Raw genomic sequence first — 23,472 nt, 5'->3', positions numbered from 1 at the left:
TATTTCACTACTACAATAATATTTTTTTTCATGGTCAATCATGAAACATCTGCAGCTGGTGGTATTTCATCATAAAGACTATGGAGCATAAACTCATAAAGAAAAAGCACATTAAATGGCTCTATAGGAGCACTTATGCAACATATTTAAAACGGGCTTAACATCACACCAAATTCATTTTAGGTCAGACTTTAAAATAGATATTTAAATGCCTTTAAAATCTAAATAACTCAAAGGTTTCCTGCTGCTAGAGCTACGTTAACGTCCACTCCGGGTGGAAGTCCACCTCCAACCAGAGTTTAGAGTCTGGGTCTGTGACCAGGAGGTTCAGAGACTTGTGTCCTGAGTGTTTGAGTCTTCGTGCCGCCGGCGTCTGCAGGCCGGCGCCTGCAGGAGCCTCGCGGCCTCTACGACGCGCAGCAGGTGGACGACTTGGGCTGCTCCAGGATGGATTCCCTGCGCAGGTCGTTGGGGACGCTGCCGCGAGGACCCCACACGTTGAGCTCCCCGTAGATGCCCGTTTCGATCATCTCCTCCTGCCAGGGGATCGGGATGTTGCCGGAGGAAAACTCGTCAAAAATGGTCTTGTCGGCGTCCTCCAGGCCGACGCCCTTCACCGAGGAGAACGCCCCGACGTCGTCCAGACTCTTAGCGTACACCACTTTGGGGTCGGGCACGAAGGGAGGAGGCAGAATACCTGCAGACGAGACGGGGAGACGAAACCAGACTGTCAACGGTTTGAATCCTCTCGCAGGGCTAACCTTTTGGAAACCGTGTGAGAATCCTCCTGCGGCCATTTTAAGTCCCAGCATGCCCCATTCAGACAATCTTTTGACATAAAACACGTCATTTTTCCATTTTTGAACCGAACGACACAGTTTCTTGACTGAAGCTCCTTCCTAACAGACAAGACTTTGTTTTATTGTGATTTTTGTTGCAGGTTCTGGTTCTTTAGGTCCTAATCTTTCCATAAAGGTGTCTTATTGACGCTCCAGGAGGCTTTTTTGGGGAATCTGGCTCATATCATGCTGGATGTTCATAGTTATGATCAAAATATCTTTTAAAAGTGATTTTTTTGCAGATATACATTTTTTCCCCAAGACTTTGCAGAACAAATACACACAATAAACACAAGTATTGAATTTAATTTGGGGTTCCTACGACTGGTTCCACAGTTTGACTAAAAAAGATTATTTATATTTAACCCGTCAGTGTTTCCTCATGCACATTTCAGGTTATGGAAGTTATTCACAACCCTGAAACAGACGCAGGAGTGCAGCTCAGACAGTACCTGCGTTCAGCTTCCTCCAGTTGATGTCCTTGAAGAAGGGGTGAGCTCGGATCTCGTCGCAGCAGTCGTTCTTGAAGCCCATCCTCTGCTCCACCTCTTTGGCCAGCAGCGCGTCGCACAGCAGCTTGGCCTGCTCGCTGAAGCCGTCCGGGTAGCTCACCACCATGTTGAGCATCCGCTCCTTCATCTCCTCCCGCTCCACCTGCACACCAGACAAATACTCTGAGCGCCGAGCGTCGTGTTGCTGCAGTCAGACATGTGGCGCTCGGGGCGGCGCTCCGTGATAATAATCAACATGCAGGACCTTCTCCCCTCGGTTCCTGAACGGGTTCTTGGCGGCGATGAACTCAAACAGCGTCACTCCCAGAGTGAAGTAGTCGACGGAGGTGTCGTACTTCTCTCCTTTGAGCATCTCTGGAGCCATGTACCCTGAGAGACAAAGTGTGACGGTTAGTGTGACGAGACGCCTCGCAGCGTGACGTCATCGTGCAGAGGAGAGCCACCTGGCGTGCCAGCGTATCCTTTGGTGACGGATTTTCCTTCTTTGAGCTCCACGGCGAGACCCAGGTCCGATATACGCACGTTCCCTGGTTGGACAACATGCATGCATCTTAATGAGCTATGAATTACACACAGATCTTTTGTTTCTAGCGTCTACGTTTGAGATGCGTTACCATCGTTGTCGAGGAGCACGTTCTCTGGTTTGAGGTCCCTGTAGATGATCCGTTTCTGGTGGAGGTGCTCCAGGCCCTGGATGATCTGAGCGATGTAGAAACAGGCTCTCGGCTCGTCGAAGCCCGGGTTGTTCTCATCCACCAGGTAGATGTGGTACCTGCAGGGACCAGAGGACAGGAGCGATTGGGCTCCATCACAAGAGGCACATCATCTGCACACAACGGCTCACTGCAGCTCATACGTGTTGTTTTTGCATCCGAGAATCATGTCGTTCTCCTTTTTGTGGGAACAACAGCTCAAATGTACATGAAGCCTGCAGCTCAGTGCATCTGTAACAGCTGACCCTGAGCAGGTATCTTTATTTCATGGATGTCAGTGAGATACTGTTACTGACCCACGTGTCAGTTAGAAATCATCGCTCAAGGTGAATTGCGTCAGCTGACTTTGGGGAACATTAAAACATCTCTCACATCAATCTTGAGACTCGAGTGTGAACTCACTTGAGGTCGCCTCCGTTCATGATGGTCATGACCAGACAAAGCTCCTCCTTTGTCTGGAAGGCGTACGCCAACGACACGATGAAGCGACTGTGCACCTTCTCAAGAATCCTCTTCTCCACCATCGCCCCCTGCAGGACGACAGGAGAAAAGCACACACGTGAAACACAATGGAGCTTTGACATTTATCTTAAAGAATAAAGTACAGATCTATTGTTCCTTCACGTTGAAGACGACGTCTTTTGAAAAAGAGGTTCATTTTACAAAATGACCTCCGCCAAGTCAAGGGCGAGATGTAACTGTTCCATTCAGAGGGCTTTCCAGTAAAGCTCCCAGTAATCACTCTATCCCCGTCTCAGTGTTTAATGCTGCGGGATAAAGCCAAATGAGACATAGGGGACAAAGATGATTAGCAGCATCGCACTCTGCTCAGAGCTTTCTCTCCACTGGAAGCAGCAAAAGGGCTTTTTTAATCAAACCACTGTGTTCCTCACAAAGAGAAGAGCTGTGTGTCCCTGTGGGAAAGAGACAACCCATTCTCATGATGTAAACTGAGGCTGGACTTAAAACTATTTCATTGACGTCAATATAAGTAAAGGCACTGACGTGACTCATACAGCTACAACAGATCCTGCTTTTCAAACTTTAAAGTTCTTAAAGCCCGTTTCCTCCTGACCTTCACTGGTCTCCTGTACTGAACATGTTTGGGCGCAGTGGATCAGTGTGGATCAGTATCGAATGAAAGGCTCATGCAAAAGACTCTGCAGAGAACAAAGAAGCATCTTAACGAGGGCGCGCTGGTCTCTCACCTCATAGCCTTTCCTCTTCTTCAGCCTCTTCTTGTTGAGTTTCTTACAGGCGTACAGTTTTCCTGTGGCTTTCATCTGGCAGGCCGACACCTCCCCAAACCCTCCTTTCCCCAGCACGCGGAAGTCCAGGAACCAGTCTGCATCCATGGGCTGCATCTCCAGCCACTTCCACTGCAGGTACCTCTTCAAATACAAGCTCTCCAGGAAGAACATGTAGGGGGCCTCACGCAGAAAGTCCAGCGTTGAGGCCAGCGCCGCGGCGAACAGGTCGTCGCCCGCGGCCTGCTGGCTCTCCTTCACCTTGGCGACGATGTCCTCGGACAGGAAGGGGCAGTAGTGTTTGGCGGCGGCGTCCATGTAGCGCTCCACGATCTTTGAGGCCTTCTTCGCCCGGTCGGAGTCCTCCGCCAGGTCGTACCCCTCGATGTCCTTCCACAGACGGCAAGCCCCGTGATACTCTGTGTTTGAATCCAGGAATTCCTTAAAGAGGCGTTTGCCGATGGGCTGCTCCACGCAGACGGTGTCAAAGGCCACGTCCAGAGAGTCCCGCAGGTCCTCGCACACGGTGATGTGCGGCAGTTTGAGGCGAGAGTGGTACTTCTTATCCCGAGCTGCTGCCGTGTTGGAGCCATCGATGCTTCCACGAGCATTGATGTACGCGGAGTTGGCGACCACTGTGGTCAGTCCTCCAATATCCATGACGAGGGCCGGTGACTGTTAGGCAACGCGAAGAGGAGACATTGCAGAGAGAAAACAGACGACGGGGATGAAAACTAATGCACAGGGGAGAGGAGGTAAAACATGAAGCAAAGATGAGGAAACAAGACAGATCACAGAGGAGAGGCAGCACGAGAGAGAAATGACAACTTGAGACTGGACTCGCAACTAGATCCCAGCCCACTTTGAGCACTGCATCACCCTCATTTACATACGCACACACACACACACACACACACACACACACACACACATATACACTCTCTCTCTCTCACACACACCTGAGTCAACACCTTTTGGTAATCCATTAACACCCTAATGCCCCAGACAAAGTGTGCGAGCACACGCTGAACAGAACAACACGGCTGCTTGCAGCTGGAGAGTCTCAGTCAACTGGAAAATCACAGTTATCACAGACATTTCAACATTTTACAGACATTTTACAGACATTCATGCAGAGGAACTGAGCAGTTGCCGGATGTTAAAAGTTTGGTTCTGGTTTGTGATGAACTCGTAAACCTGCAAAGCAAATCAGACTCTTTAAAATGCAGCGTTACATAACAGTCACATCATCACATTATGAAATAGATTTAAATGTAGAGGACTGTGTATGTTTGTCTGTCACAAGACACAGGTGTGTAGTTTAAAGAACCCAGGAAGTGACTACACTACTAATTACATTTGAACGGGTTAATTAATAATCTGTAAAGTTGTCATAACTTTGATTCCTTCTACAGGCGTTTGCATGTCGGGCTGAACTGGACAAAAGTGATTGTGGACAAAGTCTGCAGTTCTTGTTCTGTGTGAAACTATTCTCAGGTTCAACAAAGCTTGAACAAAGCTTGAGGGGTTAAACCAGAGCATCTTGTGATCACAGCAGCAGAGACAAAGGCCTTTCACTGACGCAGCCGCCCACTGCTACACAAAACCTCTCCTGTGGTACTTCCTGCTGAAGTGTCTCCTGGACAGTTTGTCATGACGACACACACACACACACACACACACACACACACACACACACACACACACACACACACACACACACACACACACACACACACACACAGCTGAGTACAATACCAAATCACTGCTTTGTGTCAGTGTCCGTCTGCCACAGCTGATGAAGCAAACACATGGAGTTTTGGAGGAAAGCAACTAGTTTGGATCAGGTCAGACGGACGTGGCGCATCATCACCTTCAGCTGGACTTATTTCACAAACGTGTGTTTTTTGTCCCTTTTCAGGTTCATGTTCAGGTACATTGGACTTCAGGAAGAGACAGGATGACATCTTTCACTGTTCATATGGAGGCCTGTTTAAAAGACGTGAACCTCACCTTGAAGGAGACGTTTAGTGGTGAAAGCTCAACTGTTTCTCTGCCTGAGGACCAGGCCGGTTAAGGTGCCAACCTGAACAAAATGAATCCCCTCCCCGCAGCGCCAGCTCCATTTTGGGCCTCAGCGATGCTCCATGTCAAAAACATGTGGGCTCCCCGTGTTCCTCCTTCACACGGACGCGGTCCTGAAGACAGCCGGCGCCTCGTCTACTGAAATGAAAAGCCCAGCGCGGACAGAGCGAGTAAAGAGCACACAGTCGATGGTTCTCACCTCACAGCTTTCCGCTTGAGAGTCTAACATGTTTCCTCCGACCAGCAGACGCCTCCCCACCTCCACCAGCTCCTCTTCCTCCATTGGCTCGCTCTAAATAACCACGTGTCTCTAACCAGTCGAGGGTCTTAAAAAGCAGAAATATTCGGTACAAAGGTTTGATTACAACCCACAAAACGGATACGAAATTATTAAAACAATCTATATTTTAATTTGCAAACTTATATTAGATTACAGAAAAGGTTTTTGGAAGAGTCAGTACATGTGTTGCTAAGTTTTAAAAGGGAGATCTTTGAAGGGAGTACATGAAGACCTATGCAACCACACAGTTTGTTACATCAATAATTTTTGAAGGTCTATCTTCACCACTGGCCTCTAAAGGAATCTATAAGCTACAATCGTCGTAGGATTCATATACGTAATTCACAAACAACGCTTATTTACCTATCAGGAGCCTGGGTTATAAAAAGTCTTTACCTTGCTGGTGCCATTATTTTGTAAACACTACCAAGGCGTCGACAGGGCGGTGACGGAGAACTCGACTCCAGAATACAAAACAAAAAGAAACTAGCAAACAAGATCAGGAAAGCAGCTGCCTACAGAACAGAAGGAAGCCAGCCCAACACAATGGAGGTTAAGAAACTATTTCAAATTATTGCCGGGAACACAAAACAAAAAAAAAGAAGGTATCAACATGTGATGGAGCGCCGTCCCGGGACGCCGCGGCCTCGGCGCCGCTCGGGATCCCCGGAGTTGCATCAACACGACAGGTTGCAGCAACGCGGCAGGTTGCAGCAACGCGGCAGGTTGCAGCAGACACTTTGGCCATCGGAACATTTTGATCATCGTGTCTGCCGTATGCAATTGCAAAAATAATAGGAATAACTATTCAAACAAGTACATTATACATTCTCCAACAGCAGTAGGTTTTACAGAGCTTTTCTTTTTAGTGGGATGGCTTATTGAGAAGTGGATTAAACACACACAGACTTCAGCGTGGAGGTCACACACGACAGTTCCCTTGGACGACAACGGCCCGAAGGCCGAGTTGCAGTTGCGCGTGATTCAGGAGCAGGAGAGGAAAAAAAAAAAAAAAAAAAGATGGCTGCAACGTACACCTCTGTTCTTTCAATATTCATCTACACCCCTGAGAAAGCCAGACAGAAATACAGGCATGGGAAACGGGGGAAAGGTTGAAGAAGCACACACAAAAAAGGGACTAAGTTCCCGCGGTGAAGGTGGGTTGAAGGACTGTGCTTGTTGGAGTGGCGAGGCGTGGACAGGCTAGTCTTCGTCGTCGTTCTCGTCATACTCGTCCTCGTCGTCGTCGTCCCCCATATAAGACACTGGAGTTTCCACACGAGACCCGCTGTAGTGGGAGTCGTTGGAGCTGGAGGCCATGGTGCCGTCAGTGCAGCCGTCACTACGCGGAGAGGAGGGAGGTCAGTCATGAAGGAGGAGAGCGCCGTCGCCTTTATGGGTCGGACTACAGGAAAGACTTCTCACCTGCTTGCAGGGTAACGGGCTCCATTTGCTGAGGACCCTCCAGTGATGTAGACGTTACTGATGGGACCCTTTGCCATCTCTAAGAAAAACATACGGCACATTGGATGATTCATAAAGGCCTCACTCATCTGACAACATTGTAAAGAAGCACTTTGCCCAACAGTTCATGTCACAAACTACTTTGTGTTTGTAACACCGGCGACTAAGAACAAACCAGGAAACTAGGATAACCTTCTGCTTCCCTCCTGTCCCTTCTGGTTAGAACATTACAATTGAAGTCTCTTAGTCTTCCAACAAGACTCTGGTTTGTTTCCTTTGTGGTGAGAAAGCAAACCAACAACCAGGACGTTATGATAGCAGACTAGTTATTACAGCAAGATGTCAAAAAGCTAAAATAATAAATCCATCTGCTGATTATAAAATCTGTTCCACGTGCAGAAGCATTTCAGCGCAGGTGTGTTTCCTGACAGGTGAAAAGCTGTTCAAGCTGCTGCGTCTAGTGAGAGGGTTAGTTTTCATTGGTCCATAAGGAGCTACAGGAGTGAAAGTCCTCCAGGTGTAAACGGTGCAGAGGAGACTCAGACAGATTAACTGGAGTCCATGAAGGCAAAGCGATTGGATAAAAGCCCGAAGAAAATTACCACGAGTGGACTTTGAACATCTTCAATCACTTTCAGTTTCACTTATGAGGTAAAAAGTTCATCGGTTGACTGACGGCAGAGCCATCAGCGTGGAGCCAGAGGGAACGAGACAGCAGCGTTTTGTTTGTTTGAATAAAATGAAAACAGGAAGTGCTTTCCTTAAAGACACAGTCATTGCGTCATACTCTGATATATGTCATTAAATCATGCATCAGCTAACACGTTACTGAAGTTCAATGTGCTATTAAATGGTGATCCATACGATGGGACATAAGCTGTTCACTAGTGTTGGTTACCATCATGGTGCATCACCACTGTTCACCACCGTGATGTCAGAACCACCACAGTGAAGTTACAGCCTTTTATCTGCAGATAGCAATCTAACCACTTCGCTGCGGCCGCTACTGCAGGAAAATGGTTGCGTTTGGTTTGCACCAACAAACCGACAGATAACTCCACATGAAGACGTCTGACTCGGGGGCGGAGGCACTGACCGATGACGTAGGGCTCCAGCGCTTTGGGCACCAGGCTGCGTGCTACCTTCAGATCCTCTGGAGAACACTTCCCCACCTCCAGGCCGCAGGCCATGCCCATACGCTTCAGCACCTCGATGTCGTCGTGGATCTCAAACATGCTGTCGAAATTGAACAAATACTCGAACCTGCCGATGAGAAGGAATAGAAACAAGAGCGGTGAGGGAGAGCAGGACGGTGGCAGTCATGTGACTCAAGTAATGGCTTCCAATGATACCAGACCACAAGAAACCCTCCACAGATGATGTGAAACAACTTAGAGTCGACCATGAAGGATTCATTTGAAGTAAAGAGATGTTAAAGTCTGAGGTTCTCCTTCAGTTGGTGAAGAGGGAATTGTTAATCACTTTGTTCTCCAGAGTTTGTGGGTCAAACTGAACCAACGACCATAAAAAGCCTTTTAGGTTAAAGCAAAGTGCAGGAAAAGTTTGACTGGTTTTGTTTATTTCCCAGCCGCAGACGTTTCTTTTATGTCTTTGCTCTCCATGAATCAGGATGTTTGTGTAAAGGGACTTTCACACAGAACCGCCTCCTGGCTTCACCGCTGCTCGAGAGGCACTGGTAAAATTGGGATTATTGGGATTATTGAAGGGGCTATACTATTTCACATGCATCTTTAAATGTCCCACCAAAATAATTTGTGCTCAACCATTGGCCTGAAATTTGTTTGTTGCAGATTACATGACAGTTTGGATAAGCTCCCTCACAGCTGAAAAGACGACCGATTTAATCCCATTACAATCCCTAATCCACAATATCATCCACCGAGCAGAATCTGGACAAACTGTGTTCTGATCCAGTTGTTTTGGGTTTTTTCATTCTGATTCTGAAACCATGCAGTTTCTTGGTTCACCAAGTCGGTTGTGAAACATGAATGTTTGCAGAGGGAAAGTCCGGCTGAACACATTTTATCGTTCTGTGCTTTCAGATGTTTTCTGTAGATTAACTTCTCATTTAATGTCAACTCTGCTCAGTCAAAACACTCTTCTCTCCTCTTTTGTGTCGTGAACTTTATTAAATGTGCACGTGACATCTAAATTAATTGTAGTTAGTTTATAAACCTTATAAAGCTTTTATGCGTTTCATAAACATTTAATTAATTTGATTATTGTGTAACTTGCCACCGATGTGCCATTTTAATCAATTATTTAGTCAGCTGCTAAACAACAACATACTGAACCGTCTTCTCCAGAAACTGATTGTTTATCAAGCTCATCCTGACTCACAACTCAAGATTTGCAAAAACGGTTGATTTAGCTGCCAAAACATTACGTGCAAATACTACATTTTATGAACAGACACCGAATACAACGATGTCACATGACTTGTGCATAAGGATAGTAATTATTTGCCTCGACTGGCAGACAATGTCTGCTACTAAACCCGGATGATGGGATGAGGATCCTTTTGCTATTATTTTGAAAGAAAGAGTGGCGATGGGACGATCACATACTTGTCGTTGGAGATGCTGCAGTCGATGACGGTTTTCTTGCTGGTGTTGACAATAATGAAGGGGAGGTGGATGATGGAGTTGGGCGGTGGAGGTCGGTTTGCTTGCTGCTCCGTCTGTCTGTTCCTCTGAACCAGGTTCTTAAAAGCTATTTGCTGTCGGACGAGATCAAAGACAGATGAAGACTCTGAAGCAGCTACAGTTTAGAAAAACAGCACGTTCATGTTAACTCATTGTTACTGCTCCCTGCAGCAGAGCTCTGCAGTGTGAGGAGCGTTTTAACAACTGACTTCTAGTTCTTCACTGATTCCTCAGGCTGATCGTACCCTCATAACGGCACTAAAAGGATGTGATGCGCATCATCAAGCTGCGTTCTGCATTCACCATTATGCCCAAGAAATAGCAAATACATCCTAATCCAATGCAACTGCTCTGCCATTGATTCTCACTTTAACCGCCCCAAAGTCAGTGCATAACGTCAAAGATGCTTCATGTTATCCTTTTACTTTGTGTCATCTACAGTGGTTATTTGCGTTAAAAGAACTGCAAATAAATAGTAAATGCATGATTTAAAAAAAAAAAAAAAGTTTTGCCAATATTATTTTTCATTATATAATAGAAGTTTTTAAAGTGGTTAAAATTCCATCTTTCATATCTTCATATATTTTATATTGCTGTGAATACATTTAACAAAACAACTATTTCATGTTTATCACCATAAAATCCATTTTTGAAAGATTTCATTACAAACAATCATGATAGCATCATAGTTAATCTTGTAATAGTAATAGAATAACAGAATAAGCGTCTGATTTTGGAGAAGAAAAAAATGTAATATGAAGCCGATTGGCCGGTCACGTCCCATTTTGCTCAGCTGATTGATCGGTTCACCTCTACACAGCCTTGCAAGCTACAGACTGCCACGCTGAACATCTAGTATAAATACCTCATTGAACTAAACCTCATGGTGTATACGGTAGTATCTACAGCAGAGATGACGTATTAGACATCATGGTGTTTATAGTAAAATGGCCACTGAGTGTACAGTCTAGCTGAGGAGAAGGTATGCATGAACCATCATCTCCAGCAGATGCTAAAGCTTCAGAAGGCCAATAAAGTTCATTCACACCTGCAGTATGAGCTCCTGAAGCTGTGATTGTTTCTGCTTAATTCTCTCCAGCCGCCTTTGTCGCTCCACCTGATGTTAAAATAAAAGGAATAACCACAAAGAATTATCACATGAGAAACAAGGGCAAAACATCCTCGACAGAAGCTATAATTACATCCTTCCCGTGTTCCTACCTCTAGGTTTTGGCACTCTTGTGCCGAGTTGGTGGGAAGGCCAATCCATTTGATTTCTTTCTTTTCTTTAGAGATAATGTTCATGGCCATAAGCACATTAAGTGCATCATACACACGCCGCCGAATGTTCTTCTGGTCATACACATGCTAAAATGTAAAAACAAGAGTCAAAATATTGACGCAAACTTTGTGAAAAGACAATCAAAGACTCAAAGACTTTCCAACATATTTCTGAGTCATTGTGAGACGATGCTCTGCGTGTGCAGCACTCACTGCGTCGTTGGGTGACATGTGGCTGTCTGCAGAGCTGAATTCTGCAACCAGTTCATCTGCCACTTCATTGTAGGTGGTTACTCCTTTCTTCTGGACCTTCTCACACACTTTCATGGAGAAATGCCTCAAGCCCTTTCCGTTCTTTTCCCCTTTCTTACCACGTTTTCTGCAGACAGATCAGATACCCCACAACACTTAATTTTCACAGACACAATTATGAACCGTTTCTCTTTTCCCCTGATATCAGATTTTATGAAGTTAAAAGGGTATTTATTCTGCAGAGATCCACAATGATGTCCAAAGCTTTTAAACTTGAGAACTTGTTTGAAGACTGACCCTGATGACCACGGAGAGGCATCTGATGGTTGACTTTGAGTGAGGAACTGGGAACTGGGTGTATGTGGACTGTTTACCAAAATGGTATTGGATACCGTAGGCCTCTGGGGTGTTCCTATCACCTACAGAAGAAGAAGAACATATTAAAGCATCGAGATTATCGACTTGTAGCTTGTTGGTGTTAAGAGTCATTGGTTGTGTGTTAGAAGTGGTCTTCGCTTGCTGTACTACAATTATCTCTTATGTCTTGTCAACATTACGAGACAGGCTGCTGTCCTTGACTTTTTAATGTGTGCTATAGCCACGATGTGTTGCTGCATGGCTCATAATAATAACACTGTAAGTACTTACTCCTAATAGAAACTACAATTAATGTAGATAACTTTGAATTTATTTGACAAGTGTTGAAAAGATTTCATCCTTAATAATCAAAAGTAATGAGGCATCGAGGAGACGGGCGATGTATTCCTTCACTAAGGTGATATACAAGCTGATATCTGTTGTATATGTCTATCTATATATACATAGATATATACACACATTCCATGTATATAATGGGATGATGGGTGTAATCCTGCTGACTGTAGCGTTGCTAAGCTTAAGCTCAACCGCCTCCATCTACCCGCCGCCCAGTCACCTCACTATGATAATGAAGAGGCTTACGCAACAGCAAGACACAGCAAAGACGATCTATACTGACGATTTACAACGCCGAACTTTGTTATATCTATCGAGAAGTTCTCAGCGCTCACGCAGACGTGGTCGAGAAGGCACAAACGTCTGTAATTCTGAAACCATTTAGTGTGGTAGTCATGTGCGCGGCATCACTCACCATGTGTGGCACATGTTGCATGTGTGCAGCAATGTTCACATTGGATGGCCCAAGAGTTTTTGGTAGTAGCTGTTTGGCCACGGGGACAGCTGTAGGTTGGACAGTAACCAAAGATAGGACACCTAAAAGTAGACATGAGAAGAGCAGTAATGAGTCGAGCTCTTGATTGATACGGCATTGCCCCCTGTTGTCCAATAACAAGCAGGCACCCGTGTCCTTTGTGGGACGTGCAATCAATCAAACACAACAGGGACATCCGTTTGTTGGACACGTCCAACGTGATGGACGGCCGAAACTGGACTGAATCTTAATTGACAATATAGCGTCCTTTTGCCCATTCTCTGTAAAAGGCAAACCTAGATTAAATGATTTTAAACGATATTCAGTTAGAAAGGCCAATTAAGACTTGTTTGCACTAATACATTAACATTTTACAATAATTGATATTAGTGATGGAGTCAGGACACGGTGAAGTTAATGTAAATAAAATACTGTTCACTGTGTACAACTTCTGTATGAACAGTGATTTATACCTTTGCTAGGGCTTAGATTCTGATCGATGAAAACCTTCAGCTCTCCGTTTGTTTCTATCAGACCAACCTGCAAAGGACAAGTACATAAAACACTGAAAAACCATAACATCAAAGACACTGCATGAGTCCAGACGAGGAAACGTGAGGTTATCTCTTCATTTATAGCAACTTAACACATTTACATTCAATACGTGCCAGCTACAGTGCATTTAGGGTGGCAGTTTTCCAGTTAACTAAATTAATAAATAATACAAAATAAATGAAGTAACTTACATCTTTAGCCATGATCCCAAAGGACCGGAGGAGTTGAGCTTCAGGTTAAAAAAAGAAAATGTTCTCCTGTGTGCCACTTTTCAGACCCCTGAGGACAAAATGAAAAGGAAACTAAATGATAATTGCATGTTCCTATAATATTTCCAATATATTTCCAATAAATGCATTTTTTTGTGTGTGTTTAATTTAACTTAAGTTCCAGTTGAGGCCCATTTGGGCTGCTGGCTGCCAGCACACTGTCCAAAGCTACAGCACTAACGTTAGCTCCAGTTGCCCGGTATTGTTCTCACAGGACACAATTGACGGAGAGCGAGAATATTTCAGAACAATCTCGATTATATGGAGCGCAGAGGGGAATATCTGGATGCAGTATGTCTGCAGAAAACCACCATACGCCACCCATTGATGCTCACAACTTTTACTACGCTAAGTGTGCACAAGGCCTACTTCAGGTACCGAGCACGTCCGGAGGAGAGGCATCGTCGAACTTCTGCTACAGGTCACGCAACCATGCTAACTTTAGCACACCAGCGCTAAACTAACAACGCCACCAAAGTGAAAGCCCCGCATGGGGACGGGTGTTTCTGCTGCATGCGGGAGAAACACCATTCATTCAGCACAAGGACAGCACTGAACAATGTTTCTTTGGCTGCAGCTAGCTCACTGTGACTGCTACCAGTTAGCGGCTGGAGTCAGCCTGCTGTCGTTAGCTCGCTAGTTAGCTCGTGCACGTTTTGAGAGGATACACGTAAAATAGAGCCATTATTTGGTTGCCGTGCAGCAGATTGCAGACAAAGTTGAGACTGGGCTAATATTTAGGAAACATGTGAGCATTTCGCACGGTGAACGAAGTCAATGTAATGATTATGTGCACTTACGAGTGCACTCTCCTGTTTCTTCGACGGCTGTTGTTGTTGGCATTTGAGAATGGAGGAAGAGGAGGTCTGAATCCCAACCAAACAGGAAACAAACTGAGCCACGGCGAACTACTTTTTGTTCATTATGTGCTTAATTCCACCGACATAAATGTGTATTAATGACCAGGGTTTCACCCTCGAGTTTATTTTTTCTTTAACTTTCTGTCTGTGGATGTTAAACAGACATGGGGTTGGCCTATTTGTTCGATTATTGGAGCTGTGTTAAAAAGTGATCGTTTTCAATTGAAGAAAGACTAACCACTGAAAAAGTTAACAAATAACGTTACAGATTAAACATAGGCAATGTGTGTTTCATCCTGCATTTAAATTAAACATTTAAAACTGAACCCCAAAATATGACGCCACATCTTCTGTGCATCCGTCACTTTGTGGCGATCAGGTTATTGATGTGAAACCGCGGTTTATTGACATTGTCTTGAATCTTGTAATGTCAGCTGCCTTTTACAAATAAACAAAAACAAACAAACAGAGAGCTTGTCCTGAAGTGTATTCAGAAAGACTTGTTGTTATTGTACTATAAATATATTAAAACTACATAACTAGACTGATTAGTTGTACATTTAATATAATATCGATTTTAAGATTAATAACTTTGGCTCAATAGATATCCTGATGTGAACATACAATATACAAGTTGGTTTTCATGAAGTTTCAGGGAAACACGTTGAAATTTCCAAAGCTGTGTTTTACTCACAGACGAGTAAAGTCTGGTCAGTAAATGGAGCTCGAGCCCCGTGACCCGGGACGGAAACCCAGCCAAAGCACCGCCAGTGACCTGTTACGTTAAACTCACCCCGGCTATGCCCGTGACCCTGCTGCTTATCGTCTGCCACAACCGGCGACGTTAAGTTCCTAACATGCCGGTGGATACGTTAAAATGAACACTTACTATTTTGTGCTAACTAGCACCGTCTACAGAGTATCGTAACAACGAGCTACCTCGCGACTGCGATGGGAAAGCCGAGAGACCACCGGTGCTTTGTTAGCCAACGGTCGATGCGCTAGCTCGCAGCTAGCGGGCGAGCTAATCCACAGCTGTCACCGACAAACACTGACAGAATTAGCCGCACTTTTACTACGTTAGCGTTGTGTCTTTTTTTGCCGATATATTTCCAAGACTTCAATAAGACATAAAGGCAGATGAAGCAGACGTTGAACATCAATAACTTTCTTTTCCGTTTACTGTGTTGTGAGCCCCAGTAAATAAACACGGCTTACCGGCGCACTTCACAAGCTAGCAAAGTGTTTGTTAGCCTGTTCGGTCCTCTCTCCGCTAGCCTCGCCGCAGCAGCGCTTCTCTCAATCTGATCTTGGCGGTGTCTCGCTTAAGCGACGTCTGATTGGACAGCATCGATGAGACGAAAGCAAAGCAGTCAGAGGAGTTCATGCCCACAAGCCTGTCTCTCTTGGGATTGGTGGAGACCGAACTGCCTCACATATACAAACAGCGCCACCTGCTGTACAGGAGTATGAGGACACTTTTGTACTTATTATCGACCCTGTTTCCCTAAAGTTGGCGCCTCAAGACCGCTCTGGTCTGACCGCAGCTCTGCTTGCACCCTAAATTCATTAATGACACATACGAATTGAGTTGGTTCAACCACATGTGTTGTTGGTTAGAGATGAACACAACGGGATTAAACACAAATGAACCCCTGACTGCACCGAGTAACCACCTTGTTAACTCTTTATTGTGTATATGGCACAACTCCCAAACCCTGCTATGCATTTAATATGATCTGAGTTTGTATCTGCAGCAAATAACAAACAAGCCAGTCACCCACATACCTGCAGTCACAATTTCCTATAGTCAACATCTATTGTGAGCTGGGAGGCCAAGTTCAGTCACAAGCAGTGACCATGTGACGTTGCGTGAACTGCTCTCCATCTCAACAATCTGATGCAGACAAAAAGTCCTTCAATAACAATAGTCTCAGATCCATCAATCAACCCGAAATTATCCAAAATTATAGCCTGCTCCACAACATCTCCAGTCAAACAGGTAATCAACCACCCTCTTCCCAACTGCCATATTCTGCTTGTTAAGTTTTAAACGCACGGTTTAAGTATTGTTGGTCAGATCTTATTCTGTATAGTTACTAGTAAAGTGTGTATTACAGCAGTCATGTGATGAAACTGACCAAACCGTGGACCACAATAAAACATTGAATATTAAATAGCAATTAACGTTATATTAAACTCTAAATCAGCAAAAACAACAGAAGCTAAACTGTATATCCTAAAACTAATGTAGTTGAATATAACAGCCCTCAAACAACTTTATAGTGTTCAGTTTCTTTTGGTGAGGTTTTGATTCACCTATTATATATATATGTGTGTGTGTGTGGGGGGGGGGGGGATGCTGAATTGTGTTAGGTTAGGAAGAGGTTGTTTTCCTATTAATTGAGGGTGGACTAAATATTACACTTCTCAGTGTAACAAAATACACATTTCTGAGTATGATTAGTGCCATGCCCATGAATGTTGCTAAACACATTTTCCCCTCTATATAATTGTAAGTTGACGCTGCATTCATGTGACAAACTCTAAAGAGTTAGTGAACTCAAATCTTCCATTTATGTATTTTCACTGTAAAAAAAGAAAAAGAAGACTGACATCCACAGATACTTTATCAGTTATCTATACACCCTTCACATTTGTTGAAGGGTGTATTCATTTTCAAAGGAGATAAAACTCAGCTGTGCCTGAGTCCACCCAATACACCGTGTCATTATTATCATTTTATTCTCATGTTATATGGGGCTCCTCATTGTGTATCCCTCCACAGTGAAGGGATTAATGGGCAGCTGGCACTTTCAACACATTCATTTAGTAATATGCATCATGCAGGTGTGGGGCCACTGGATACCCACAATGAAATCCACCTCTTGATATGATGTTCATGTGTGTCACGTTATTACAACACACTGTCATGCAGTGAAGGGACTACACAGGTGAAGTGTGTTATGGTCTTTTGACGTTAGTCAGGGAGTGTTTGAGTAAGAGATGAAGGAGGAAGGGGTTCAGTTATATGTTTTGGGGAGTTTTCCTGTGGTGTACAATGTTGCCTATAACAAGTAGTGTAAACACCTCTCTAACTCCCTCTCTAGAACACACACATTCACTTTGGCAAATCATTATGAAAAGCCAAACAGTAGCAGTTACTGCAGCGCCTCTCATTCTTCAGAAACCATGGCTGACTGGAACCTATAATAGCGGCGCGACTACTTCCGCGCATGCGCAGAATGAGCGACAGTCGGACTACCAAACTGGTCAGACAGCGGGTGTGAAAATGGTAGGTAACCAAAATAAACACAAACCCAGGCACGGGCTGTGGTGCCATTACAGCTTACGTTGAAGACTATGCTCGTGTTATTAAAGGAGGTGGCGTGTCGGGGTTTGGGAAGCCTTCAGTGATCAGTTCCTGCTGTTCGCTGCTGTTTCAGGGAAGGTCAGTTGATCTTCTGAGAGCAGCTAGCTAGCTACTCGTCCCTTTGGGGCAATCTGGTAACTTCGGCTGAGAGCAGGTCAGTCGTGAGACCCAGAGGACAGACACACACGGGGTCGTTTGCCTTAAATCCGGACACATCCACAACCCCACTGACAGTCCGTGCTCGTGATCCTCTCCCCCATCGGTGATGTCAGTGATACATGTCGGCTAACTGAGCTAACATTAGCCAGTATAAGTTACTAGCTGGTGTAATGTAGACAATGCTAACCTGTGGTCGTGACCCGTTCACACTGACGTCACCGACCCTTGGCTTGACGTTGTCGTTAATAACACACATTTGTCTCTGTTGGTGGAGTCGATAGCAGCTGAATGAACTCTCAGAGTTTTAGTCTCCGGTTTCAGGAAACGCTGCTCAGCCCGTGCAGCGGTGTGCATGCGGCTCGGTGCTGCGGGACACGGAGCCCACCGAGCTGATCGATAGGTGAAGAGAAACAAGTGCTCATCCCGGTTCCCCACAGCCCGAGGCTCGGTGTCTCCAACATGATGGTCCAGAACTCAGAGATATGTATTTGAGTGTCATAGAAGACAAAAATAAATCCTAACATTCAAGCAGCTGATAATAAAACGGTTCATCATTAATCATCAACTAAGCATAACATTGATACAGTGTTGGGAAACCAGACACTGTCTTTGATTAGGTTAAAGTATAACTAACTAACTGTTGTACATCACCGGTCTCTAATGTATAATAAATGATATACATAAGTATACTATAATGCTTTAATTCATAACTAATTTCGGGGAAAAATGTCAAATCAATAAAGTCAGTATATAAATTATTCTGACAATATGGTGACTTTTCTACTTGTTTTTTGACATTGCTGTGTATTTGTGTCAGGGTGCTTGTGTTAGACTGCAGACTTGTTGCCTCTCGGTCCGGGTGCTGGCATCCCGTCTCCCTCCTCATGTTACATCTCTGACTGTAGTTATCTGAGGGGCCCTGCTGGGTACAGCATGTGCTCTGAGAGTCCACAACACCCCCATCAGAGAAGCCCATGTTGCTTTTGGATGGGACATAATTACCAGCGCTGCGTCTTGGCTTGGCCCCGACGCTGTGTGTGTGTGTGTGTCAGACTAACCTTTTGATATATGAGTGTTTCTGAGCGTCTCGCAGTCTTTGCTGCTGCCTGAATGCCTGTAGATGTGTGTGTCTCGCTGTGTGTTTTTGTCTGCGTCTCGGTCTGTGTTTGCGTGTTGTTGTCCGTGTTCCCCGGCCTGCTCGCCCCCGTGTCTGACGGGCCCTGTCCTGTGCTCACACAGCATAAGCTGAAGTCTTCGCAGAGGGACAAGGTACGGCAGTTCATGTCCTTCACACAGGCCGGGGAGAAGACGGCCGTGTACTGCCTGACGCAGAATGACTGGAAACTAGAAGTTGCGACCGACAACTACTTTCAGAACCCGGACCTCTACTGTAAGGAATCCATGAAGACGTCGGTCGACCGGAAAAAGCTGGAGCAGCTCTACAATCGCTATAAAGGTGAGTGGGACTCTTACGCCGTAGCATGACACATATTTACTAGCGTAGAGTTGCTTTCCCCTGTTATTTCCCCCTCCACAGATCCTCAGGATGAAAATAAGATTGGCATCGATGGCATCCAGCAGTTTTGCGATGACCTCTGTCTGGATCCGGCCAGTATGAGCGTGCTCGTCGTTGCGTGGAAGTTTCGCGCCGCCACTCAGTGCGAGTTCTCCAAGAAGGAGTTTCTGGATGGAATGACAGAGTTGGGGTGAGTGTTGACAACAACAGCGCGGGACGTAAACACTGTGTGTCGGCGTATCGGGGCTCTCTCTCTGCGTGGCTCCAGGGAGGGAAGGTTGTCTATATTTAGACCCGCTCCACCACGGCTCCAGTATTCTGTGTCTTCGTGGAACGACTCGGTGGAAGAGCTGCAGTGTTTTCACTTCTGAGGTTTAAGTGTCAAAGTTCACTTCAGACAATTTGTCAAGAGCATGAAGACAAACATGTTGCAGCCGGTTAGGTTGTTTTTGTTTATTCAGATAAGAGCTTTTCTGTTTGTCTATTGCTTAAATTGTCCGAATCCTCCAGGTGTGACAGCCCCGAAAAACTGAAGGCCATCTTGTCGAGATTAGAGCAGGAGCTCAAAGACAGCGGGAAGTTCAAGGACTTCTACCAGTTCACCTTTAACTTTGCCAAAAATCCTGGACAGAAGGGTCTCGGTAAGAAGAGCAACAACAACAACAACAACAACAACAACAACAACAACAACAACAACAACAACAACAGCAGCAGCAGCAGCAGCAGCAGCAGCTTGTTGTATCACTGAATTACAAACGGTGTTCTGCTCTTTGTCCGTGCAGACCTGGAGATGGCGGTCGCCTACTGGAACCTGGTTCTGTCGGGGCGGTTTAAGTTCCTGGATCTGTGGAACAGATTCCTGTTGGTGAGTCAAAGTGAAATCAGGATTGCTGAACTCGTGAAGCAGGTCAGGTGTTGGCCACGGCGCGAGGGACCGAAATACTTTTCCTTTCCATTAGTGACATCCACGGACTCGTGGCAGGTGTTTTTTACGGCCACAGTAATCTCTGCGTTCGTGGCGGCTCACAGATGGAATGCAGATTTCAAATCGGGGCAAAGGCCAATATCTTTATTTGAAAAGTTGAATTCTCTCCATGTAACTGTATTTGGCCCGGCGACGGGGCCTCGGCTGACACGAGGGGCTTTTATTACATCTCGATGACTCGGTCGAAGACGGGTTCAGCTCGTCCAACAGGTGGTGCGTGTTGGAGGTAAACCCTGTGAGACCCGGTCCTCCAGGACGCAGGCCGGCCTCTGGGCCATCAGTCACTCACACCGCGGTTATCGTGGCAAACATGTCCACAGTGTTATGTTGAAGAGATAAAAAAGAAATGAACACAGGCTGAATAAAATAATGATGAACCAACACGTTGACTTGTCCGTTACAGGAACACCATAAACGATCCATCCCAAAGGACACATGGAACCTGCTGCTGGACTTTGGCAACATGATTGCAGACGATATGTCAAACTATGACGAGGAAGGTGAGTTCTGGACCACAAAGCTCCTTCAGGTGTGTGTGATGGTGGAATACAGCACTGCTTCTGTTCCTCAGGTCGAGTTTGCATAGATCATCGTTTGTGTCTGACGATGAGCGGCCGAGCCGACGTCAGCGGAGACGATGTCCTCCGTCTGGAGACGGCGGAGCTGACGTTAATAATTTACCTTTTGTGTTGTCTGTAACGCTGTGAACGTGAACGTGACCCTCATGACCTCTTGTGTCTCCCTCAGGCGCGTGGCCGGTGCTCATAGATGACTTTGTGGAATTCGCCCGACCAATTGTAACAGGATCAAAACGCAAAACTCTCTAAGTCCGATCCCGACTCTGGACAGCCAGAACCTCGTTTCTTTTACAGTGACTTCATAGTTTTTTTTAAAGACTTGTACAAAAAAGCAGTGAACATTGTAGACTCCAGAGAGAAACCAGAAGCACTTGAAACTCACAGGACACCTTTCAGGGAGCCGAGCGGCGTCGCCGAGAGCGAGCGGCACATCTCTCTGAGGCCGGTTCCACCGCTGGTTCCACCGCCGGGTTCTCAGCCTCCCGGACGTCCTGCGCTCTGCTCCGGAGGGTCGGGACCTGTCGGCCTGCAGGACGCCGCGCTGAGCTTCAGCGGCTGTGTGCGCTCTGGAGGGACCGAAGAGGACAAACTGTTTCAAGACTCTCCCTCGTCAGCTTTGTCGTGTCAAGCGAAGCTCCGGGTGCAGCGTTCACACGTCTTACTGCAACTTCAGGACCGAGCAGCAACAGCACTGGAGCGCTTTTTACTGTACATACTGTATCTACTGGGACAGTTTACAAAGAGCTATAAGAAGAATAATATAAAGACGTTGAATTTATAAATGCAGAAATGATTCTTTCATGTACAGTAAACGCTACGATCTGTGACGGGACGATCTGGTGATGTCATGCTGTTGGTTTAACTGTTAGTGGATCCGTCGTGGCATTGTGAGCTTCTCATCCAACGCATGTTGAACACGTCGTACGTCCCCTCAGCCGGTTTTAACACATCTTCACTTCAGTAAAGTGCTTTCATTTAGGAAGCTCATGTTGGTTCGCTTCATCTGTTGTGAGTCCACAGCGCCAAGAAGCTTTCAAACGGTTTCTTTCTCTCTGAAAGAGTTGTTGTCCCTATGTGACATCAGTGTGGCTGAAGAAGAGCATTCAAATGAGATTTAACGATAATAAATGACCCGGAGGATCGCACACATCTGCATGTGACGGCGCTGCGAAGCCTTAAGTTCAGAAGCCGGACGCTGCAGAGGCCACAAAGAAAGCCTTAAGAGGAAATATGTGTTCAATATTTATATTTCACACGAGCCCATCTGTCCAGTGTTACTGACGGTAGTGAACGTTAGAATATATTGTTAATACATCCTGTAAGTAGCCTAAGTATATTGTTCTCTCAAGCAAGATGAATAAAGCATGAGTTTTTCCATAATCATACACACAAATAGTTCTTCATCCGTCAGACGAGCGTTTCCCATCACTTCCTGATCAGGACGAGAGAGTGTGTGTAAAACAAGTTGTTGTTGTTTATGACCATCCAGATGTAATTGTGTTAAAGAAAGCTTTAATATTTCTTTTTTTTCAGAATATCCCTCCATGTTGTTGTTAATAATAAACAATATTTAACAATATTCTTTTCAGTAATTACATGTGGTAATTTAGTAATTGGTTACATCGTGTTCATGTTGTTGTTTTTCTGTCTTGCAACACAATGTAACACAATGTAACACAACGTAACACAACGTAACACATCAGAGGTCCAGAGCTCACAGTTTGAAGTTCATCTTCCTGGTCAGACTTCAGAGGTCTGGATGCTTTCAGAGGCAGGATGAAGTGTGTTTAGTAGAAGTGGTAGATTCAGTGTTTATGAAGCATGAGACGACCTTTGTTTGTTTCTTTCCTTCGTTTCTTTTTCCCTTCGTCTCCGTTCTCGCCTTCAAATGAACAGATTGAATGAACATCATGGAGAACAGAGAAAGTTGTTTCCTGAGGTTCCTCAGAGAGCATGAACTGGTTTTAATGGAATAATTACAGCGAGCTGAACCAGTCTCAGTGTACATATCAGCTGTTTACTGTTCTCAAAGACAAACAATGTGTTCACGTCCTTTATGGACAACAAGTCTCCTGTTTCCTCTTTGGGAAGTACTTTTTTAAAAGTAACTTTATTCTCAAAGAGGTTGATGTACTTCAAATAAATACTTCACTGGTTGCACTTCGTTTTGATGAATGATGGACGGTAACGTCTTCGCTCTCATGTCAAACGTTCCTGTTCCTCTTCCTGTCATTGTTCAGCTCACACCTGAGAGAGTACAGGTGTTGCTCTCACTAGCCCCTCCCCTCCAGGAGCCTGCAGGTGAGTCACTTGAAACTCAGACCGCTCTGTTATTTACCTTCACAGCAGTCAGGTCTCTTCCAAGGAAAAGCGATGACATAAGCTGCTGGTGCTGGACTTCCTGCTGCACAATGGAAAGAAGAGGAGAGGCTTCTGGAGGAGAGCGGTGAGCTTCCTGTTGGTTCTGACTGTCTTCACTTGTGTCTGTCACACGTCATGACTCAGTGCTTTACATCATGATCCTCCTCAACTCTTTGTTTGCTCTTGTTGTGTTACTGAAACCTGTGAGTCTGTCATTCAAAGCTGAATAATATCAGCGCTAAGAGTTATTGTCTCGTGGAAAATATCTTTTCTGAGGTTGTTGTTTTC

At 45.3% G+C, this 23,472-nt stretch overlaps 3 protein-coding genes across 7 annotated transcripts; 1 reads left to right on the top strand and 2 right to left on the bottom strand.

The window, feature by feature from the left end:
* Positions 1-41: 41 nt before the first annotated feature.
* Positions 42-5,725, bottom strand: LOC137782536 (rhodopsin kinase GRK1-like). 3 transcript variants are annotated; one of them, XM_068571863.1, is made up of 8 exons: positions 5,596-5,725; positions 3,273-3,986; positions 2,467-2,594; positions 1,966-2,123; positions 1,795-1,878; positions 1,596-1,720; positions 1,292-1,493; positions 42-697 (listed from the first exon to the last, which is right to left on the bottom strand). In XM_068571863.1, the coding sequence occupies exons 1-8, from the start codon at positions 5,677-5,679 to the stop codon at positions 408-410; spliced, it is 1,785 nt and encodes a 594-aa protein (XP_068427964.1). In that variant the 5' UTR covers positions 5,680-5,725; the 3' UTR covers positions 42-407. The 3 variants fall into 3 exon arrangements, with proteins under 3 accessions (XP_068427964.1, XP_068427967.1, XP_068427966.1); XM_068571866.1 differs by lacking the exon at positions 5,596-5,725 and adding an exon at positions 5,185-5,196; XM_068571865.1 differs by lacking the exon at positions 5,596-5,725 and adding an exon at positions 4,271-4,320.
* A 951-nt stretch (positions 5,726-6,676) lies between these two features.
* On the bottom strand, positions 6,677-15,604 carry LOC137782537 (transcription factor Dp-1-like). Of its 2 annotated transcripts, none has more exons than XM_068571867.1 (12): positions 15,431-15,604; positions 13,275-13,362; positions 13,002-13,068; positions 12,469-12,590; positions 11,637-11,758; positions 11,301-11,466; positions 11,028-11,174; positions 10,855-10,923; positions 9,729-9,880; positions 8,237-8,403; positions 7,102-7,180; positions 6,677-7,018 (listed from the first exon to the last, which is right to left on the bottom strand). In XM_068571867.1, exons 2-12 carry the CDS (start codon positions 13,284-13,286, stop codon positions 6,880-6,882), a joined length of 1,242 nt encoding a protein of 413 aa, XP_068427968.1. In that variant the 5' UTR covers positions 13,287-13,362; positions 15,431-15,604; the 3' UTR covers positions 6,677-6,879. The 2 variants fall into 2 exon arrangements, with proteins under 2 accessions (XP_068427968.1, XP_068427969.1); XM_068571868.1 differs by lacking the exon at positions 15,431-15,604 and adding an exon at positions 14,153-14,217.
* A 1,864-nt stretch (positions 15,605-17,468) lies between these two features.
* dcun1d2a (DCN1, defective in cullin neddylation 1, domain containing 2a) lies at positions 17,469-22,980 on the top strand. 2 transcript variants are annotated; one of them, XM_068571870.1, is made up of 7 exons: positions 17,469-17,507; positions 18,984-19,200; positions 19,282-19,450; positions 19,771-19,901; positions 20,043-20,125; positions 20,649-20,745; positions 20,993-22,980. In XM_068571870.1, the coding sequence occupies exons 1-7, from the start codon at positions 17,505-17,507 to the stop codon at positions 21,070-21,072; spliced, it is 780 nt and encodes a 259-aa protein (XP_068427971.1). In that variant the 5' UTR covers positions 17,469-17,504; the 3' UTR covers positions 21,073-22,980. The 2 variants fall into 2 exon arrangements, with proteins under 2 accessions (XP_068427971.1, XP_068427970.1); XM_068571869.1 differs by lacking the exon at positions 17,469-17,507 and having other exon boundaries at positions 17,534-19,200.
* The last annotated feature ends 492 nt before the right edge of the window (positions 22,981-23,472 follow it).

Source organism: Clinocottus analis, unplaced genomic scaffold (genome assembly GCF_023055335.1).
Source record: "Clinocottus analis isolate CAN_PGR_092001 unplaced genomic scaffold, fCliAna1.0.p SCAF_12, whole genome shotgun sequence".
NCBI classification, from domain to species: Eukaryota; Metazoa; Chordata; class Actinopteri; order Perciformes; family Cottidae; genus Clinocottus; species Clinocottus analis.
This window is presented reverse-complemented; position numbering and strand designations above follow the sequence as displayed.